The sequence below is a fragment of the Anabas testudineus genome, chromosome 5 (genome assembly GCF_900324465.2).
Source record: "Anabas testudineus chromosome 5, fAnaTes1.2, whole genome shotgun sequence".
Classification (NCBI taxonomy): Eukaryota; Metazoa; Chordata; class Actinopteri; order Anabantiformes; family Anabantidae; genus Anabas; species Anabas testudineus.
The window spans coordinates 15433772-15450775 of NC_046614.1; the positions used below are offsets into that span (position 1 = coordinate 15433772).

General features: G+C 42.0%; 1 protein-coding gene across 2 annotated transcripts in view; it reads right to left on the bottom strand.

Moving 5' to 3' along the window:
* Positions 1 to 17004, bottom strand: part of skib (v-ski avian sarcoma viral oncogene homolog b) — a 29640-nt gene that overhangs the window by 3711 nt on the left and 8925 nt on the right. For both annotated transcript variants that reach the window (XM_026349681.1, XM_026349679.1), the window contains 3 exons: positions 796 to 909; positions 448 to 551; positions 114 to 358 (listed from right to left, as the gene is read on the bottom strand). In XM_026349681.1, the coding sequence (XP_026205466.1) occupies positions 114 to 358; positions 448 to 551; positions 796 to 909 (463 nt within the window). The remainder of the gene's footprint in view (positions 1 to 113; positions 359 to 447; positions 552 to 795; positions 910 to 17004) is intronic.

The window sequence follows — 17004 nt, forward strand, 5'->3', positions numbered from 1 at the left end:
AACAAAAGTTGTAACTGTAAAATCTGTGTCTCGTATGGGTCGACACTTTTAATGTTAATGTTTTTGTTTGTTTTCTGTGTTATTCCAAACTCCAGACGATGGGAGATACTCACGGTTTTCGCAATCATCCACATCAATCTCGCCGTCTGTGTCCATGTCATCAGTCTGGTTAAAGGTACCAGACAGGGCTGATTTTCCTGCTGGTTGTATGTCTCCATTATGCAAATCCTGCGGCGGCCTGGAAATAGCTGTGGGCCCCCTGCCAGGAGCGTGGCTTTCTCTCAGATGGACCGGAGGGGCCAAGGGAGCTAGTGTCAGATTAGGGGCGGCCACAGTCTCCTGACTCTTGGAGTAGGATCTGTGGGGGCAACAGAGGTACATTTAAGTGTTTAGTTGGTAATAATATCTATTTAAGAGATATGATGAAGCTTTGATCAGATGACTCACCTCTCCAAGTCATTCTGTGTAGCTGTTTTCTCTTTTTCTGCAGCTTTGGGAGACCAGGGGCGGAAAGCAGAAGGCCTCTGTTTCAGTTGGACCTGTTTTAGATCCTGGAACAACAAACAAAGCAACATGGTTGGATAAACTCACAGTAAACCACCACTAGAACGTCAAATCAGCTGTGACGGACACACTCAAAGGGCCCGTCGTTTAACAAGGATGAACGGCAAGAGGTCATACATAGATGATAACGTGATGATTCAAAAGGACAGCGGCTTTCACGTCACACTTTTGACCTTTGCTTGACTGAAAATCCAATGTCACACTAGCGATGTGGACACACAGTGTACAAACCTTGTGTGTGGACTTTGAAAGTGATTGTAACCAGTCGGGTTTCCTGTCTTTGTCAGCTGATGGAGACTGGGATTTGTCAAATTTAGACCTTTTGGCTGGAACAGGGCTGGGGGACTGAGGAGAGAAGAGAGAATAAACGGTTAATCATCATCATCCCTGCAGAGATAAAGCACAGATATTATGTCATAGAGTACAATGGCTATTTCAAGAGCCCACATCTTCCAAAAATGATACTGTATAACTATAAACGGCATTATTCATAAGCTACACACAGATTTGTCAGACCACGACTTCCTTCGAAAGTACATTTTTACAACTCAGTCCTATCACACTGTCACAGAAAGGTGAAAAACAGAAGAAAAAGAAAACAGTCGAAAAGTCACAGAGAGGGAAGGAGGATAGAAGATGCATCTGTGTAAGCATTCAGTTTCACTTGGCATGTCTGGATATTTGTGTGTATGTGTGTGTGAGCAGAGCTTTGAGCTGAGCAGATATTCAAGCTGGTCTGGCTGGCAGCCAGTAGGGCTACATTGCTCCCTGCCAGGCAGAAGAGGCGCCGTCAGGTGGAGCAGATTGACTCCCTGAACCACAGAAATATTGCAATATAGAGACAGAAGGAGACAGAGAGGGAGACGAATTAAAGTAATTGCACTCAGGTCTTGCAGACGATCGAGTTGAAGTGTTCAGAGCGAATTGCATGTTAACTCAGGGCTGCAGAGGCTGTAATGTCTGAGGGAGCAGTGCTTGGCAAAACTAGGGAGGGAAGCATCTGCCTTGTTAAGTGCCACAATATACTGAATCTCAGGAGCCTCAGATTTGATATATTGTACATCTGTGCGTGTGGCAAGGGGCAGGCACATGTGTTGAGATAGTTCACCTCCTTAGCCCTCAGGTTTGCACTTGTCAGACAGAGGATATGTTTACCTAGGCAGGCACTGAGGCCAGCACAGACCTGCCTGCCTCACTCTTACTCAGTACTATGTCATTCTGCCTTTAGGAATGGCAAACACTCCCATCTTACTGTGTGCGATTCAAGACAAATGATTACTCTATCTACCTTGAAAATCCTCAATGGAAACACTCTCGTGCTGTCGTGCGTACTTGCGAAACCATAATCGCTCAAGGTGGAAATGAACGGCAAACCCCGTTAAGCGTTAAGCGAGAAGCCCAGCTGGTAATGAATCATGTCTCGCAGTTTTTCTACACCAGATTCTATGCCAGACGCTGCGTGAGTGCGGGAGTGTGTGTGTGTGCGTACACTCAGCTATGAGTGGGTGTCAGGACGCGATGGGACGTGGGTGTGTGCGGGTGTAGACATGCATATGTGTGTTGGAAGGTATGTACGTGTGTCTGCTACAGTGTGCTGAAGGGTGTATAGGTGATTCAGGTCTGGCGCTGCATGCCTTAAGTACAGAAGACAAATAGCTGAGTCAAATAGTCTTCTTCTATCTTTTTTTTGGATTTTGACTTGGCCATGTTAAGGTGTCCCTGGACATGATGCTGAGCCCTGAAGGTTTAGCGCCTTAAATGCAGCTTCCTGTCAATAAGATATAACCTGATGGGATTAATAATGGATCAAAAATAATAACAATATTTATTTCATTCTGTTTTTTATGTGTTTTTCTGATTATATCAGTCTTTAAATCTGCTGCTGCCGCTTTGGACAATGCACACAAGTGCTGAACACACCTCACCATCACATTTACATAGCAATGAGTTATCATTCATTTGGAGTTGTGCCTGAAAACAACACAATGAGAACGGTGAGAGAAAACCAAATAGTAAAACTATTGGCTGGATATATAAACGATCGAGGTGAAAGTCGGTGTAAAGCTCCATAAAGCTGAGGAGAGCTGCAGATGTAGGTGCTAATTGTAGTTCATCACCATGACCGACCCCTTTCACATTGTCACACTGTTTTCTGATTTCCCTTACTACGCTGTTAGTATTAAAATATTGATTCTAACTGCTTTAAAGCACTTTGATAAACATTTATTGCCTTTTAATGTGCTCTACAAATACACAGACTCCACTTGAATAATTAATTATTGCTTTATAAAAAAAAAAAAAAAAGTTTCAATCTAATTTCTGTTGCAACATGAGGTGTGTGTGATGTGTTTGTCTGGACACTCCCCTTATGTCGTTCTGACTCACAAATGTCTCCGCTACCTGTCTAACCAGTCACCACATTACACACACCCATTCGCGGACGGCACACTGTTTGGTTTTGCTACTGGAGGTTAATTCTTTTAACACAGGCCTCCTGCTGGCTGCGTCCTGTTCAGTAAAGGTGACGCGACCCCTCACCTGCCTGACTCAAGCCTGGTGGTTTTCTAAGAACTGCTGCCCTGGTGTAATCAGACTCTGTAATTACTGACGTGACTGTTGTTTTCCCGACAAAGGATGTCTGCATGTCTGATACTATTTCTACCCTGAGGTTTGCAGCTTCAGGAAGGCTACGAGCACTAGACATAATAGAGTCAGAAAACAGACACTCCCAGACACCACAAGGGACCTGCTGGCTAAATCTGACACTGACCTCACAGGAGAGCAGCCGCACAGGCTTTACTCACCGCCACATCATAGACATAGCATAGTCACGGAGTCATAACACACTCCTCACACATCCTACTGCCTAGCAGGTCCCACTGAGCCAGATGATAGGACGTCCCTCCCTCTCTCCCTCTCTCCCTGGTAGGAGAGGAGACTTCCTCTGAGGAGTTTGCTTTGGCTGAGTCCCCTGTGGGAACTGAGTCTTGAGTGGGAGGGGGGTGGGCCAGAGGAACAGGACCACAGAGGAAGCACTGAGCTGAAGGAATGTATACTTGAAGGCCAAGTACAGCCTCCCCTTTAAGACTCCATTCAAGCATTGCCCTTTTCAACTCACTATTGTATGATATTTCTTTGAGGCGCTGTAATGAGGGAGTGTTTCAAAGCAGACCTGTAGGCTAAACAGGGTCTAATAGCATCTGGGCAAGAGTAGACATGCTTTATTTTTTAATTAGTGCCTCATAATGGCATGGTAATACCAGGATAAGCCTCAGCTATTTCCATGCTGGAACAGCAGATAATCACAGAGACACACAACATATCGCAAACATATCTGTTCTCAGAGCACAGCACTTGACCTGCTGGAAGAATAATGTCGTTATTATGCTGAGTGGAGCACGATAGGGCTTCAACTGTTATTTCACTTGAAAATGGAGCTCATCAACAACATTTGTTTATTGACCACCGACTAAACCAAAACTGGCATTCGATGTCAAGGAGATTTTAAATGTAATGTAGCTGGCTGAGAGATTCACTTTTTGCGACTCATGATTAAAGTATTTGTTCAACCACATTACAAAAATGATATATCTGCTTAGAAATCTACATGATTAGATACCGTCATTTTGGTTTTAATTTTCCAATGTTTTGACATATCTGTCTGTGAGAGCTCCCATTCCTAGTACAATGGGGGCAATTAGGAATTAATTTGTGGTGCTCACAGCCCAAATTCATATTGAAACAGTTATCAAAGGGCTATTTTCTCAGTAGAAAATACTTCAAATTGCTACCAGAGACAATATGTTGGAGCCTGGATAGAGGACATAGAAGGTAGCAGAGGTAAATGTTACAGGATCTGCTAAACCAGGCAATAGACCAGTGACACTGTAAAAAAGTTTAAGAATTATTCTGCTTTATTAAAACTTTATCTTATTTTCATAATGTTGTATGAGATGTTATAATTGTCTACTCACTGTGTTCGCTATAGATACCTGCAAAGGTGGTTAAGTTATGTAAAAAAAATGGCCGTCACATGAGGCAAGACAGTTAAGCAAGACTATCTGAAAACCATTTTATAGAGAAGTAAAGAGAAAGCGTGCACACGCAATCAGTTATTGCAGAAGAAAAGTGTGTGCAAGTACAACAGGTCAGACTTGAACAGGGATGTTGGTCTGTAAACATGTGGTGGATATTTATTGCAGACAGTCTGGGTAATGACTTGCCCTGTCTGGTCATCTGGTTGCTGGTGGTTTATATCCTAGCCAATAACCTGTTGAGCCTGATGATTAGTGATACAAATTATGGCTTAATCTATCCTAATAGCACCACAGATGAATTAACAAACTAAAATAATGTTTTATAATCCGATGGTTACAAATGAGAAGACACCTCTCTCATGTTCGGAAGGTGAACGTAAAGCTGCAACTAGAGACATTTTAAGCTTTTAACTTTGCATAAAGACTGGAAACAGGAGGAAACAACAAGCCTAAACAAGACCACGTAAACGAGATATAAATGCGTCATTTAGAAAACTGAAGAGGGACTGCTAGGTGGATCTCTCCCTGTTTCCAGTCGTGATGCTAAGCTACCTGACTGCTGACTCTAGCCTCATATTTACTGCATGGATCGAAACCTCCAGCATCTGCTGTGGTGCTAAAAAAACTCATATTAAATTATCGAGAAACAAAACATGGGACAGCACTTATCTGGTGAGATAAAATTAGTTTCCTCAGCTGAACTTCCTCGAACAACAGTCATGCAATACCAACGCATGCTGCATGATAGCATGGCATTAAGAAAAGTGCACAGCAACAAGACACAACAGTTTCAGATTACGGCCTCCTTTCCCCTCCTAAACCCCTGAATGTAATCCCCAGATCGACATGTGCTTAGTGGGGCGCTGTCTCACTCAAGGGCACAGCAACTGGCACGGCTCACTCGGGTAGCGGCCTTAGTTGGAAGTGAGAGAATACTTGTTTTAGTAATTTGATGCCTGTAGTTTGGCGTGGATGGTCAAAGGGATGTCTTGAGCTCTCTATTCAACTCTCACTACATAAATTGAATGACAGTCCCTTTGATTTATATAAAGCACTGTGGTCACCTCGTAACAGCTGGGGAAAAATTATTGGTGTCAGCCCAGAATATCCCTGAAACATCATCCCTATTCCACACAGATACAGCTCAAGCTCTCATTTCCCCTCTCTAAATCTTAGCTTAATTTATCGATTTATTCTGTCTCCACCGTGTCCAGTTTGAGGATATATTGTTTATGTAGCTGAACTGACAGTATGGACACGAATAAAGCTGCAGGGCTTGGCATAAGGTCGGCATTACAGTAAAGCTTATTGGATTGTCCTAATTGTCTGTAGGATTGAGACTTGATGAGGTCTGAGGAGGACGCGGGATGAGCTGCTAAAGGTGGAAAATATCTCATCAGGTCCACACAGGTGGACACATGGATAGGTCCACGGCAGAGGAACAGAGTGTTGAAACAGTGAACTGCGTTTGTCATCCATTCATAAAGGGGACTGTTTGTGGAAAATTAATTATCTACTGACTTCAGTGGAGCCAGGAAGAGTACTTCCTACACAGCACTCTTCACATGTGTTCCCACATTGTTTCTCCATGTTATTAGTCCAGAGAAACTGGATCTCTCCTCTGATGATAAGTTTCCAGTTTCTCCCTTTTCTTCCATGTTATATACTTATTTATCTGTTGGGAGTGTTTCCTTAATCAGGTCAAGGACCTAATGTTATAGGAGGCATTATATCTGAGACATCTGTGTTATTTTGAGCTACAAATAAAACTTCACTTCAGTGGATGTTAAAGCTGCAATAAATTTTTTTTGGTCCACCTACACTTAATAAAACGAAACCTAAACAAAAGGCAGTTTAAGGTTTATCTAACTTTTAAGTTAGTTAGTTAGTTAGATAAACCTAATTATTTGAACTGACACAAAAATGCTGAGGACTGGAAAAGGAGATAAAACACTGCTGTGAAACTTAGAGCTGAAGTATATAAAAATGGTCATGTGATCCACTGTTGATACATTAATTATAGATTAGTTAAAACAGCATAAATGTGTATATCTGAGTGAAGTAAGAATACTGAACATTTTTCCATAGCAAATCTAGTTATTAAAAAAATTTAATTATGCTTAAGACTGCAAGCTTACACCATTTTCAGATTTATAATACTAACAAAAGTTAGTTACTTACTGTATCATGCATTAGTTTGGATTTAATCTATTTTCTTCTGTGTCTTTATACAAGTCACAAGAGTCAATACACATCAAACTCTCTATAATCTGTTGCTGACATGCTTCATTCATATTGTACAGTAAAAAACCTGCTCCTGAATGCAGTGAACTGCCTGCGTGTGCATGAAAAGATCTCGCTGGTGAGCGCAAACAAAAGGAAAGATTACTGAAAAACTCCACAAAGAGAAATGAACTCCAATTCAGGTTCAAACATGGCAACCATAATAACAGGACATGCCTGCCTGCTGGACTTTCTTACAATATGTTGACAGTAGTATCCAAATCACACTTTCCCTCAGCGTATGACCTCACAGTAGAAAGGGCTCATAATTTATTTCAACAGACATGGAAACCCTAAACTAAAAGACATGAAACAGATATCTCAGCAGATTATGCATTATTAGCATGAGCATGTTTGGTATGGTTGTGAGTCAAAGTTATCTTAGGAAGTGAAACGTGCTCTGTGACTGGTGTATTTATAGATGCACATAGCGCCAAATTCAGCAGATATTTGTCTGAGCTCCCCCGCTGTACTGCTGGAATAAGAGAATTAAACATCAGACTGCACGATCTAAGAGAAGACACAACGCTGTATTTGCAAACCTGTAAAAGCACACACACAGTCTCTCTCCTGCACACTCACTGGGACAGACCATACACACAGGCACACATGCAACCCCTTTCTGCTTCTATTCATATTTAGCACACTTGTTATGTAGGAGCAGCTGCGGTGCTAACCAGGAGGCCGGAGGGGATGAAGGTTAAGGAGAAATACAGAGAAAAAGAGAAAGGCAGGAAAAGACAGGCTCTACGTTTACAGAATTTAATTTAGTGCTCATGAAGGGTAAAAATGAATTCTTACTCAAAATGTATTCATGCAACTTTCAGGAACATCGTGCAAACAAGAAGAAAGGATCTGAGAATTAGTGAGGGAGTGTTATTAATAAGCCAGTTAGTGCTTTGATTTTTAGTTGACTTTTCATACAAAAGTCTCAGCGTAACTGAACAGAGTGATTGTTGTATGCTTAGAGCCAAACAAATAATAGAATGGAGTCATGTAAATGCTGTTGTATTTATGCTTCTCTTCTTTCTAACAGTGTCTGATGACTACAGAAAGAGTTTTGAGCATTAAGGGAACACTGTGAGAAAGTCTTTGTTGGTAGCAAATAGACATGTGTGTGATACTTCCCACACTTTGAGAAATTATCAGTGCATTCTGGCTGTTTTTTTTTTTTTTACTGTTCCAAAATTATATCAGCATTTGTCTAATTTTATCAAGTACCATGCAGCAGTGTTGCAGAAAATTTAACAGCCTTTCTGTGGCTGTAACCTGACTTACATGTGTGCGTGCCTTCACAGAACTTGATCTCCGTTGCACAGCAGTGCCAACGCCATCTTTGCCATGCAAGCTTAATCCCTTGGCATTACACTGACCCTCATCTGATTCTCCGTCGGTGATGCATCTCTGTGTTTTAAAACGATATACACGTTATACCTAGCCTTCATTTAATGTAATAATTTGTGACATCATTTTAATTCAGTTTAAAAGCATCCTGAATGGCATCTCATTCAAGGTTCACGGCTGTAAAAGGAACAGGTAAATGGCCTCAATGTGATCCTCAGTGTGTAATGTCAATATTTACACCTCTTGACTGCAATGTAAATAATACAGCTTTAAAAATAATTCTTATCTTGGGCAGCAGTGGCAGCTTCTTTGCAGACATAAATAAACAAGGAAGTAATTTCAAAAATCTAATGAACACTGCTAAGTTTGTCTTTATGAGATTACTTAGAATGTCTGACAAATAGATTTATAATATGTGGGCTAACTATGGGAAGGTAAAGAAGGACTTTGACAGTATTTTTGTCCACAGGCATTCCAGTGATTTAGTACTACACACTCATGAACTAGACTTCCTCAAGACATATTAAGGAGTATTAGACACATAGAGATAATATTAGAAATAGAATTAGAAGAATAATCAACATCAAAGCAGAAGAGGCTGAAATAAATTATTTTGACTTTTAATCCCTAACCTTTAAAAATACTGGATCCTACATTTCCCATGATGCAAATTAAAAAACAATTTTTTAGTCTGACTAAAAACCTTGGTTTTTCACTAATAAGCATATCTCTGCCCGTGTGCAGGGAAGTGTGTGCCACTGTTCTTGCTGTTAGCACGCTCCCCCTCTGCTCTACAACAAGACTGCAAGTCCAGTGTCTGACTGACTCGGTTTTAATCCTGCAGATTAATACTAATGCCACGGCAAAGAAGGCAGAAAGACGATTAAAATGTCACTGGATAACCTCTCCACAACCCAAACAGTAACAGCTCCAAATACACAGACCATTATATCACCCGCTGTACCTGGTACTAGACGACTCCTCTCCACCTCCCTCAGACACCAGACACAGTGCAGAAGTCAGGACAGGAGGAGGCCTGGTAGACCGGCACAGGGGAAGGAGAGCAACTGCACAGGGATGGCTAGTTACAGCAGGCTGATCTCAGCCTGGGTCTCGACCTCCAGTGTCTGGGAGATTGACGGGCCACATGGACAGTCAGATCTCTATGTTAACAACTGGCCAGAGCGGATAAAATATTCCACCTTCGTCCCTAACAACACTTAACCCACTTTATTTCATTAAAAAATTATATTTCTTCTAATTTTTTCCTTCTTTTGGTGGAAATTATTAAAAATTGGAGGCTTACAGAAAATGTGTAATCATCACGGGGGATTTATCTTCCTATACAATTTTATTGGACTAGACTGGGGTTGCAATTAAGAATTCGTTTGACTATTAATTTAATATGTGGATTATTTCCTCAATTAATCATTTAAGCTACATCTCACAGTTTCCTAATGCCCAAATTAACAAATCAAATAATTTGATTTGAATTTTATTGAATCATTTATTTTGACAAGCATTAATTTTCTGTCAATCATTAATCATCTAATCATACTACACTGTCTTCCTGTTTCCAGTTTATAAATCCATTGCAAACTTACACTAATAGTTTCAACAGACCAGGTGCTTTAAATAAATGAATCTGAAAAAAAAAAAATCAACAGCACAGTAACACGCAGCTAATTTCAGCCATAAGCAGCAACAGTCATGTAACCAATGAACCACTGAGGGTAGGACAGTTTTTAAAAAGGTGAAGCAGCTCACTGGTCAGCTGTGCTGTGGTTTGTACCACCATGCCTTCATGGTAAGCTGAGAAACATGACCACGTGCCCACCCCCCATCCACCCAAAGAAGCCACTAGAGAAGAGGGCAGGTGGCAGGTTCACTTGGAAAGATGGAAATGGGATGAATACCAGAGGTTAAGAGGTGTGAGTGGCCGGGGACGGGGGCAGAGGGGGGTTTAGAGGAGGAGGCCATAAAAGCTGTGAGAGGGTGAGGTGAAGTTAGGGTCACTGCTCACTCAGGGTCCCATGTGATCACATCAACACAGTATACGTCCTGAGAAACTGCTCGGGAGCTAATTGGTTGAACCAAGGTAATAAATCCTACTGAAATTTATAGATACCATCCTGGTCGTTCTGCTAAAAACAGTGCCTTCCTGGTCACCAGGTTAGAAAACCTAATGTCTGCTCCAACACTGTTGTTTCTATGACCAATCAAACAATGAAATACTATTAAAGTTAAAGCCACAGACTTCTTCTTTGTTCAGTTAGCTTTGAACTTGCTTGAAAGCCGTGCGTCATTACTCTTCATTCGACATTACTACACAGTATATAAGTATATATTTCTCTAATGCTAAAAAGCACAAGCTGAAAGCCGCACTATTTGAAAAAATGGCTTCATTCAGACATGAAACCGTATAAAAGACATCATGTTACAGCAGTAAGGATCCTTTGCCATAACTAAAAGAAACCAATTAACTGTCAACACACTTTCTAATCTACACCATGAGTTATCGGCTCTGAAAATGTTTGCTGTCTCTCTGTGGCAAGGCAACAATACGACTCAAATGTACAAGGGCCTCACAGTGTGTGTGTGTACACTAATATTTGACAGAGATCAGATAGCATTTCACTTGTTTCCACTTGTTCAAGGAATTGTCTGTAAGGGAAATAGGGGATAAAACACCCACAACATCCGTTCCTAAGATCACACATTCCATCCTTAAACACTGGTTTTGTTTCCCTCCACCATTCATAGGAAAACATATCTGCTTACAGAAGTAATTAGGTGAGAGGGCTCGAGCCTCGGAGCTTCCATAAAATGAATACGAGCACTCTAAAATGGAGGGCTGGAAGGGGTGGGTGGTGGACCGCTGCACCTCATGAATTCAGCAATTTGCCGTCTGTTTCTTGACTCTAAAAAATTCTTGGAAATGTCTTTTCCTGGATAATTTTATTGCACAAGAGCCTGTGTTTTTCACCATGGCAACCACATAACAGTAGAGCCCAACTAAGCTCTGACTCAACAAACAGAACTCCACAAAATACCCATTTCAACGCCAGGGTTTTCCCCCCTTTGCCCAGCTTTCCTTCATATCCTGCCCAAGACAGCTTTACAGCAGAGGTCGAATAATTGCACTGACCATGAATGAAGACACATGGTGGGATTAATCAGGTCACATATGACATGCTGCAGAAGATATGTGCAGGGAAATGGCCTTCTTGGCTCCTGCTGAGCCTCAGGTGCTGCATGAGTTCAGGGTTTTTGCGAGCCAGTGCCATGAAAAGTTCAGTACAGTAGGACAGGCAACAGCTGGGTACTGTTAACTTGAGGGAGCCTCGCTTAAAGCAACAGCAGGTTCAGGACAAATACATCGGACAGAGCATTACATAAAAGTCTGTCTCTCTTTTGGTCGGCCAAGTTGGATGGATGCAGGCCAGGGATTAGTGTTGCAGGCAGGTACAGTCCTGAGAGAAAGAACATGACGATGAAAAAGCAAACTGACTAACTTGTGCCACAAATAAGATTAAACCTCTGGAGAGGTTAATAATCTGTCAGTCTTGATTGCCATGTTCACACTTTAAGTCGTCACGTCGTTCAAATTGATGACTGACATTTACTGTAAAGACAAAGTTATTTGAAGGAGACTGAAGGAGTCCTCCTACCACCTGTCCTTGAATCATACTCATCATCACTTTACACCCCGGGAGAGGATTTAGTTCTCTGCATTCTCATTGGTGAACCTTCAACCTTCTTGTCTTGACTAGTTAAGACCATTCCTAAGAAAACAGGACATGTCTGCTTAACTGTAACCTAAGACAACAGCGAGCGAGGCCGCGGTTTCAGCTGCTGTTGAGCAGCTGTATAGCTTTTTGCATGTGTGGCTGTCTCCGTCTTACAAGTCTTTCAGAGGCTTCACCCTTTGCAAAAACACAGAATCAAACAAAATTATCCTCCATTTGTTGCATATAAGGTCACTGCACAGGGGCATAGTTGGCTGCCAACTTTTCTCTTTGCCTCTCCTGCACTCCCTGTCTACCTCATAGTGAGCACAGAGGAGTATGCCACAGGGAGGGGAGGCCCTACACAGGAACTCAATAATAACTTTCAGCAGTCTAGCCAGGAGGCTGGAAGCCCAGACTGCGGCTGTTCCCTCCTGCCTTCATTCCTCCCTCCGCACAGCCCGACGCTCCTCCCTTCACCCCCCTCCTCCTGCTGGCCTGTGTCTGCTCCACAGGACTGATGCATTCTGCAGACAGGCCAGCTCGCTTAAAGAGACACAGGCCACATTTTTATCCCCTGAATCACTGCAGTGGACGCAACTACTAAAGCAAGAGCAGAGTTCCTCGCTTCCAGCCTCTCGATCAAGGGCCGGTGCTTTATTTCACTCCTTTTCTTAATGATTGAGATGATGACATGATGCAAAATGTGAGCGAATAAACGGGCCCAAGTATGTTGAGAGGCTCTCAGTGAACGTCTGGCTGGATTCTTTCACTGCAGCTGCCTTTGAAGGTGCCTTTGATGCTTTCTTTAAAGTATGTCAAGTGCAATCAATGTTCTTGGCAATAGAAGTATTTTTAATGCTGTTGTCATGCTAATTGTTGGATATATTCAAATAAGTTCATAATAAAGGACTCTGTAATGACGCTGACACTATGGGTGTTGCTGTATAAATTGCTTCTGGTGGTGTCTGGCTCAGAGCGAAACCAGAAATGCAACTAGCAATTATCCCTATTATCAATTAATGTTGCAAGAACCTAGATGTCATTGACGTCTTGTTTTGTCTGACTGGCACAGTTCAGTAGGGTGAGGTTACAGCAGCAAATAAAGATATAGGAGCAAAAAAAAAACAAAGCAAGAAAATAATTTCTTAAGTATTACTTAATGAAAATCCCTACCTTACACTTTCTATTCCTCTTGTTTTATGAGTTGAAGCTGCCCAAACAGTGTGTGACTGAGCAGAGCCATGTTAAGTTCTATGCCACAGCGAGGAAATGATTAAAAATTTAATAGAGTTGAGTGACACAGAAACCTACAAGGGCATGGCTGCCAAAGAAGCTCTCATTCTTTTGCTGTCAGCACTTTATTCTCTTTGTATACAAACTGTGTGAAGCTGCAGAGGGTTTGAAAACCCAACCCCAGAATGGCAAGAGAAGGAGGCCAATATAACTCATTTACATAACAAACATGTTGGCCTTTTTTAATGTAATCGTTCATCTTAGAAACATATGAACCGCAACATAGTTTCATGAGTTTAAAGTGGTAACACAGAGCTCAATAATCCCTTCAAGATGGTACCTAAATATCTTGAAAGGATAAAAGGGTTAATACTTCTCAGCTGCGGTAATAGTAAAGATGAAATCTCTATGGGAGATATCACTGCCAGAGTCAGCAAAGCAGCACAGTCCTCTGCAATGATAACCCCATTCTGGAAAACCTATAATGCTGAGCATCCAGCTTCAGATGGACCAGAAGGGTCCAGCTCAGGCAAGTCTTCCAGGAGAACATAACTGAGACTCTCAGGAGTGTCTTCATGCCTGAAATCTCCATGAGAATCTCACTGGCCTCAAACTCCAGCATTTTTATGGCCTAACAATGTTGTTATTCCCACTTAAGTCAGATGTGCAAACAAAATAAAGTCACCACCTGCCAGTAAGGCTGTTTCTGGACAAAAAGAGAAAGCCTGGATCTGTAGTCGTACAAAACAGCTTACTGTTCGTTACTCGGCGGTGTACAGGGCACTTTGACAGGGTGACGCATACCCAAACAACACCAAGTCATTGAATCACCAGTGTTTACGCAGCCACATAATTCTGCACCATCTGTAGGACTCAGGTCTGATCTTCAGCACAGCATAACAAGCTGAAAGCCCTGCAACAACAAGTCAACTACAGTCGTCTGAACACACATTTAAAAATACAGCGAGTTCAATAAATCAAAAGAAAGACCTGTTGTCCTGAATATATCTTTATTCGCAGTAGCCACAACAGCTTCGCAGTGACGTTAAATCCTTTGCCCTCGATCTCTGAACCAACTGTCACCTCCTTCACCTTACGAGGCAGATGCAGGATGAAAACAAGGCAATGAACTTCTGACCTGTCATTCAGACTGCAGAGGAAGCTTTGCAGCTCGGGGGCAACCAGAGTCCACCATCTACTCTGTCTCTCTTCCCCTCAGTGTCTCACCCTACCATCCCATAAACCTCCACTAAAAACCTCCTGCTCCCCCTTTTATGGCTGCCAGATGGTGGGGAGGCCTCCTTGCCTCTGGACTTGCCTCTCCAGTCTAGTAAAACCAGTTGACCTCAGCAACATAAAAACTGCTATTTATGAAAAGGCTAGGAACAAAACACACAAACACCCAGCCACTGAAACAATCAAATGCCATCTCGTCTCCCAAAGAGCCCTTTTACAAGATCAGAGTTGGACAGCAGAGACATCAATGGAAGAGTACCCCTGCAGTGGAGTGGTGGTGAAGTCCAGATGTAGCAACTACACCCAGGTACATAATTTCTCTTTGTGAAGGGGTTTTATTTGCGTGCCTTGGGTGTGAGCGCAGGACTTTGGCAGCGTCTAAATTTCTCCCTGAGAAACGAAGAAGCAAAACAAACAGAACTGTCTGCATTCAGATTGAAGCTGAACCACAGAACCACAGTCTGGCCTGCGGTTCACATCATTCTGTTCCAACACTGACTTCACCTAAAACAAACACTCTCAAGATCCATCAACCTCAGCCAGAGGGAGAGGAATCTGAGAAAAAGTGCAGATTTGAACTCCATTAACAAATCATCTCTCTCACATTGCTACTTCTCTGACCGATGTTTTCACCAAGTGCCGGGCAAACTCAAATCTTTTCACTCACTTGTCACTTGTGTAGGAGTTGTTTCTCGGACTGAGTCCAAGCTTTGAGAGGGTGTAGCGTTGGGTGGGAAAGAGGGTTAAAAGGCCACAGATCAGCTCGTTATAAAAGAGCAGTCCAATCAATGGCTTTCTTTTACTGCAAATCAATATAAGTGATTATCTGCTGTTATAGTAGAACTTTCTTCCCTTTCTGCTCACCTCAAATGTCCCTCCTTTTTTCTTCTTTATTTGTGCTACCGTTAGAATCTACCATTTATGTCCTGCAATTCAACCTGACCTCCAGGCAACCCCTGGTATGGCTGTCTAAGCCATTAGGGTAGCAATGACTGTGGGTTATTAGTGTGATAAAAGTTTACTGTTCCTCCAGTCACTCTGCACGGCTGCTGTTTAACGCCTCTGAGGAATTAGTCTATGGGACCTTTCACACAACAGATTGGCCATTAGGGCATTTGGTCAGTAGGCCAACACACAAATACACCTTAGAGTGAAATATTTCACCCAGTCAAGTGACAAAGAGCAGTGAAGACAACAAACAGAATGTAAGAAGCCCTGAGCAAACCAGCCTACATCTAAGTCAGGATGAATCAAACTAGAGCATCCCCTGTGCGTTGGCTTTGTGGAAATATGTAGACAAGAGGGCTTAGGGGGGTGGCGGTTGTCTGTGCTATGTTTTCTCCTGTGCGGCAGAAGTTGTGGGCAGCCGAGCTAAGTGCAGCCTCAGCACTTCTCTCCATATTCTCTAGTTTCAAGCCAAGAGAGAGAACAAAGGCAGAGAGCTAAGCTGCTGCAGAGGTAATGAGGACAGAGGCACGCAGCACAGGAGTGTGTTCCCTCAATAATGAGTGCTGCTGCAGTCTATGATGGAGTCCTGTTGGACAGCAGGAATAAAAATCCATGCAGCTGCTCAAAGCCGCCACTCTGCCTGTAGTCTACCCACAGACAGTAACTGACTGACTGTAGCCCTCCCCTTTTTACACTGCAGCTCTGTCTACCACAAAATGGAAACCACAGTGTGACTGGAATTTGCTTGGAGACACAGTGAGATCCATGTAGTGAGACAGTAAAACTCCATTAAAAACAGTTTATTCCAATGGGAGACTTTAGCAGCAAACTATTTAAGAAAAGCTAAATGTTCAGTTGTTAAAGTCACTGCAAACAAAACCGTTATTTCATTGAATTCTAACACAAAGACAGTAAAAAATACATTTCTGCACAATGCAAAAAAAAAAATTACCATAAAAAGTAGTCGATGCGACAGAGCAATTAATTCATATGAAGCTCATACTAATGCACTGTTAAGAAATCAACCAGAATGTGTCAGATGGCAGAGCTAAGTTTTCACAAATGACACAAGCTCAGATTCCTGACAATGACAAACACTGTGAGCTGTGGTGTGAAGTAGTTGAAGAGGAACGGTGCAGTAGTGGACAGAATTGAGGAAATCCGCATTATTGCTAAAGGAGAATCCCAATTAAATTTGAGGACACACCCTTCATCCATAGTGTCTGCCAAGGTCTGCACATGACTACGCAGCTCACCAGTAACATGATTAAGAAGGAAAAAGCATGTAAATGGAAGAAATTAACTGCAAAAATAAAACTTGGAATGGATATAGAAAAACTCTAAAAGGATAAACATGTCTTCTGAATTTGGTATTCATTATACACTTATACACACTGCAAGCCTGAACAATTGGTCTCTTTTTTTTTTTGCAGTTTCAATGCTCAGCTTTGCTGCTCTTGCATGCTGAGCTCCATGTCATTAAAGAAAACATCTAAAACCCGCATTATAGCAAAAACATTAACATTTACAAAAAAGTAACTAATTATAGTAGTTGCATATTGAACGGGTAAATATAAGTATTCTGACATTATTTACCCCAAATGTCTCTAATTTTGAAGTCCACAGAA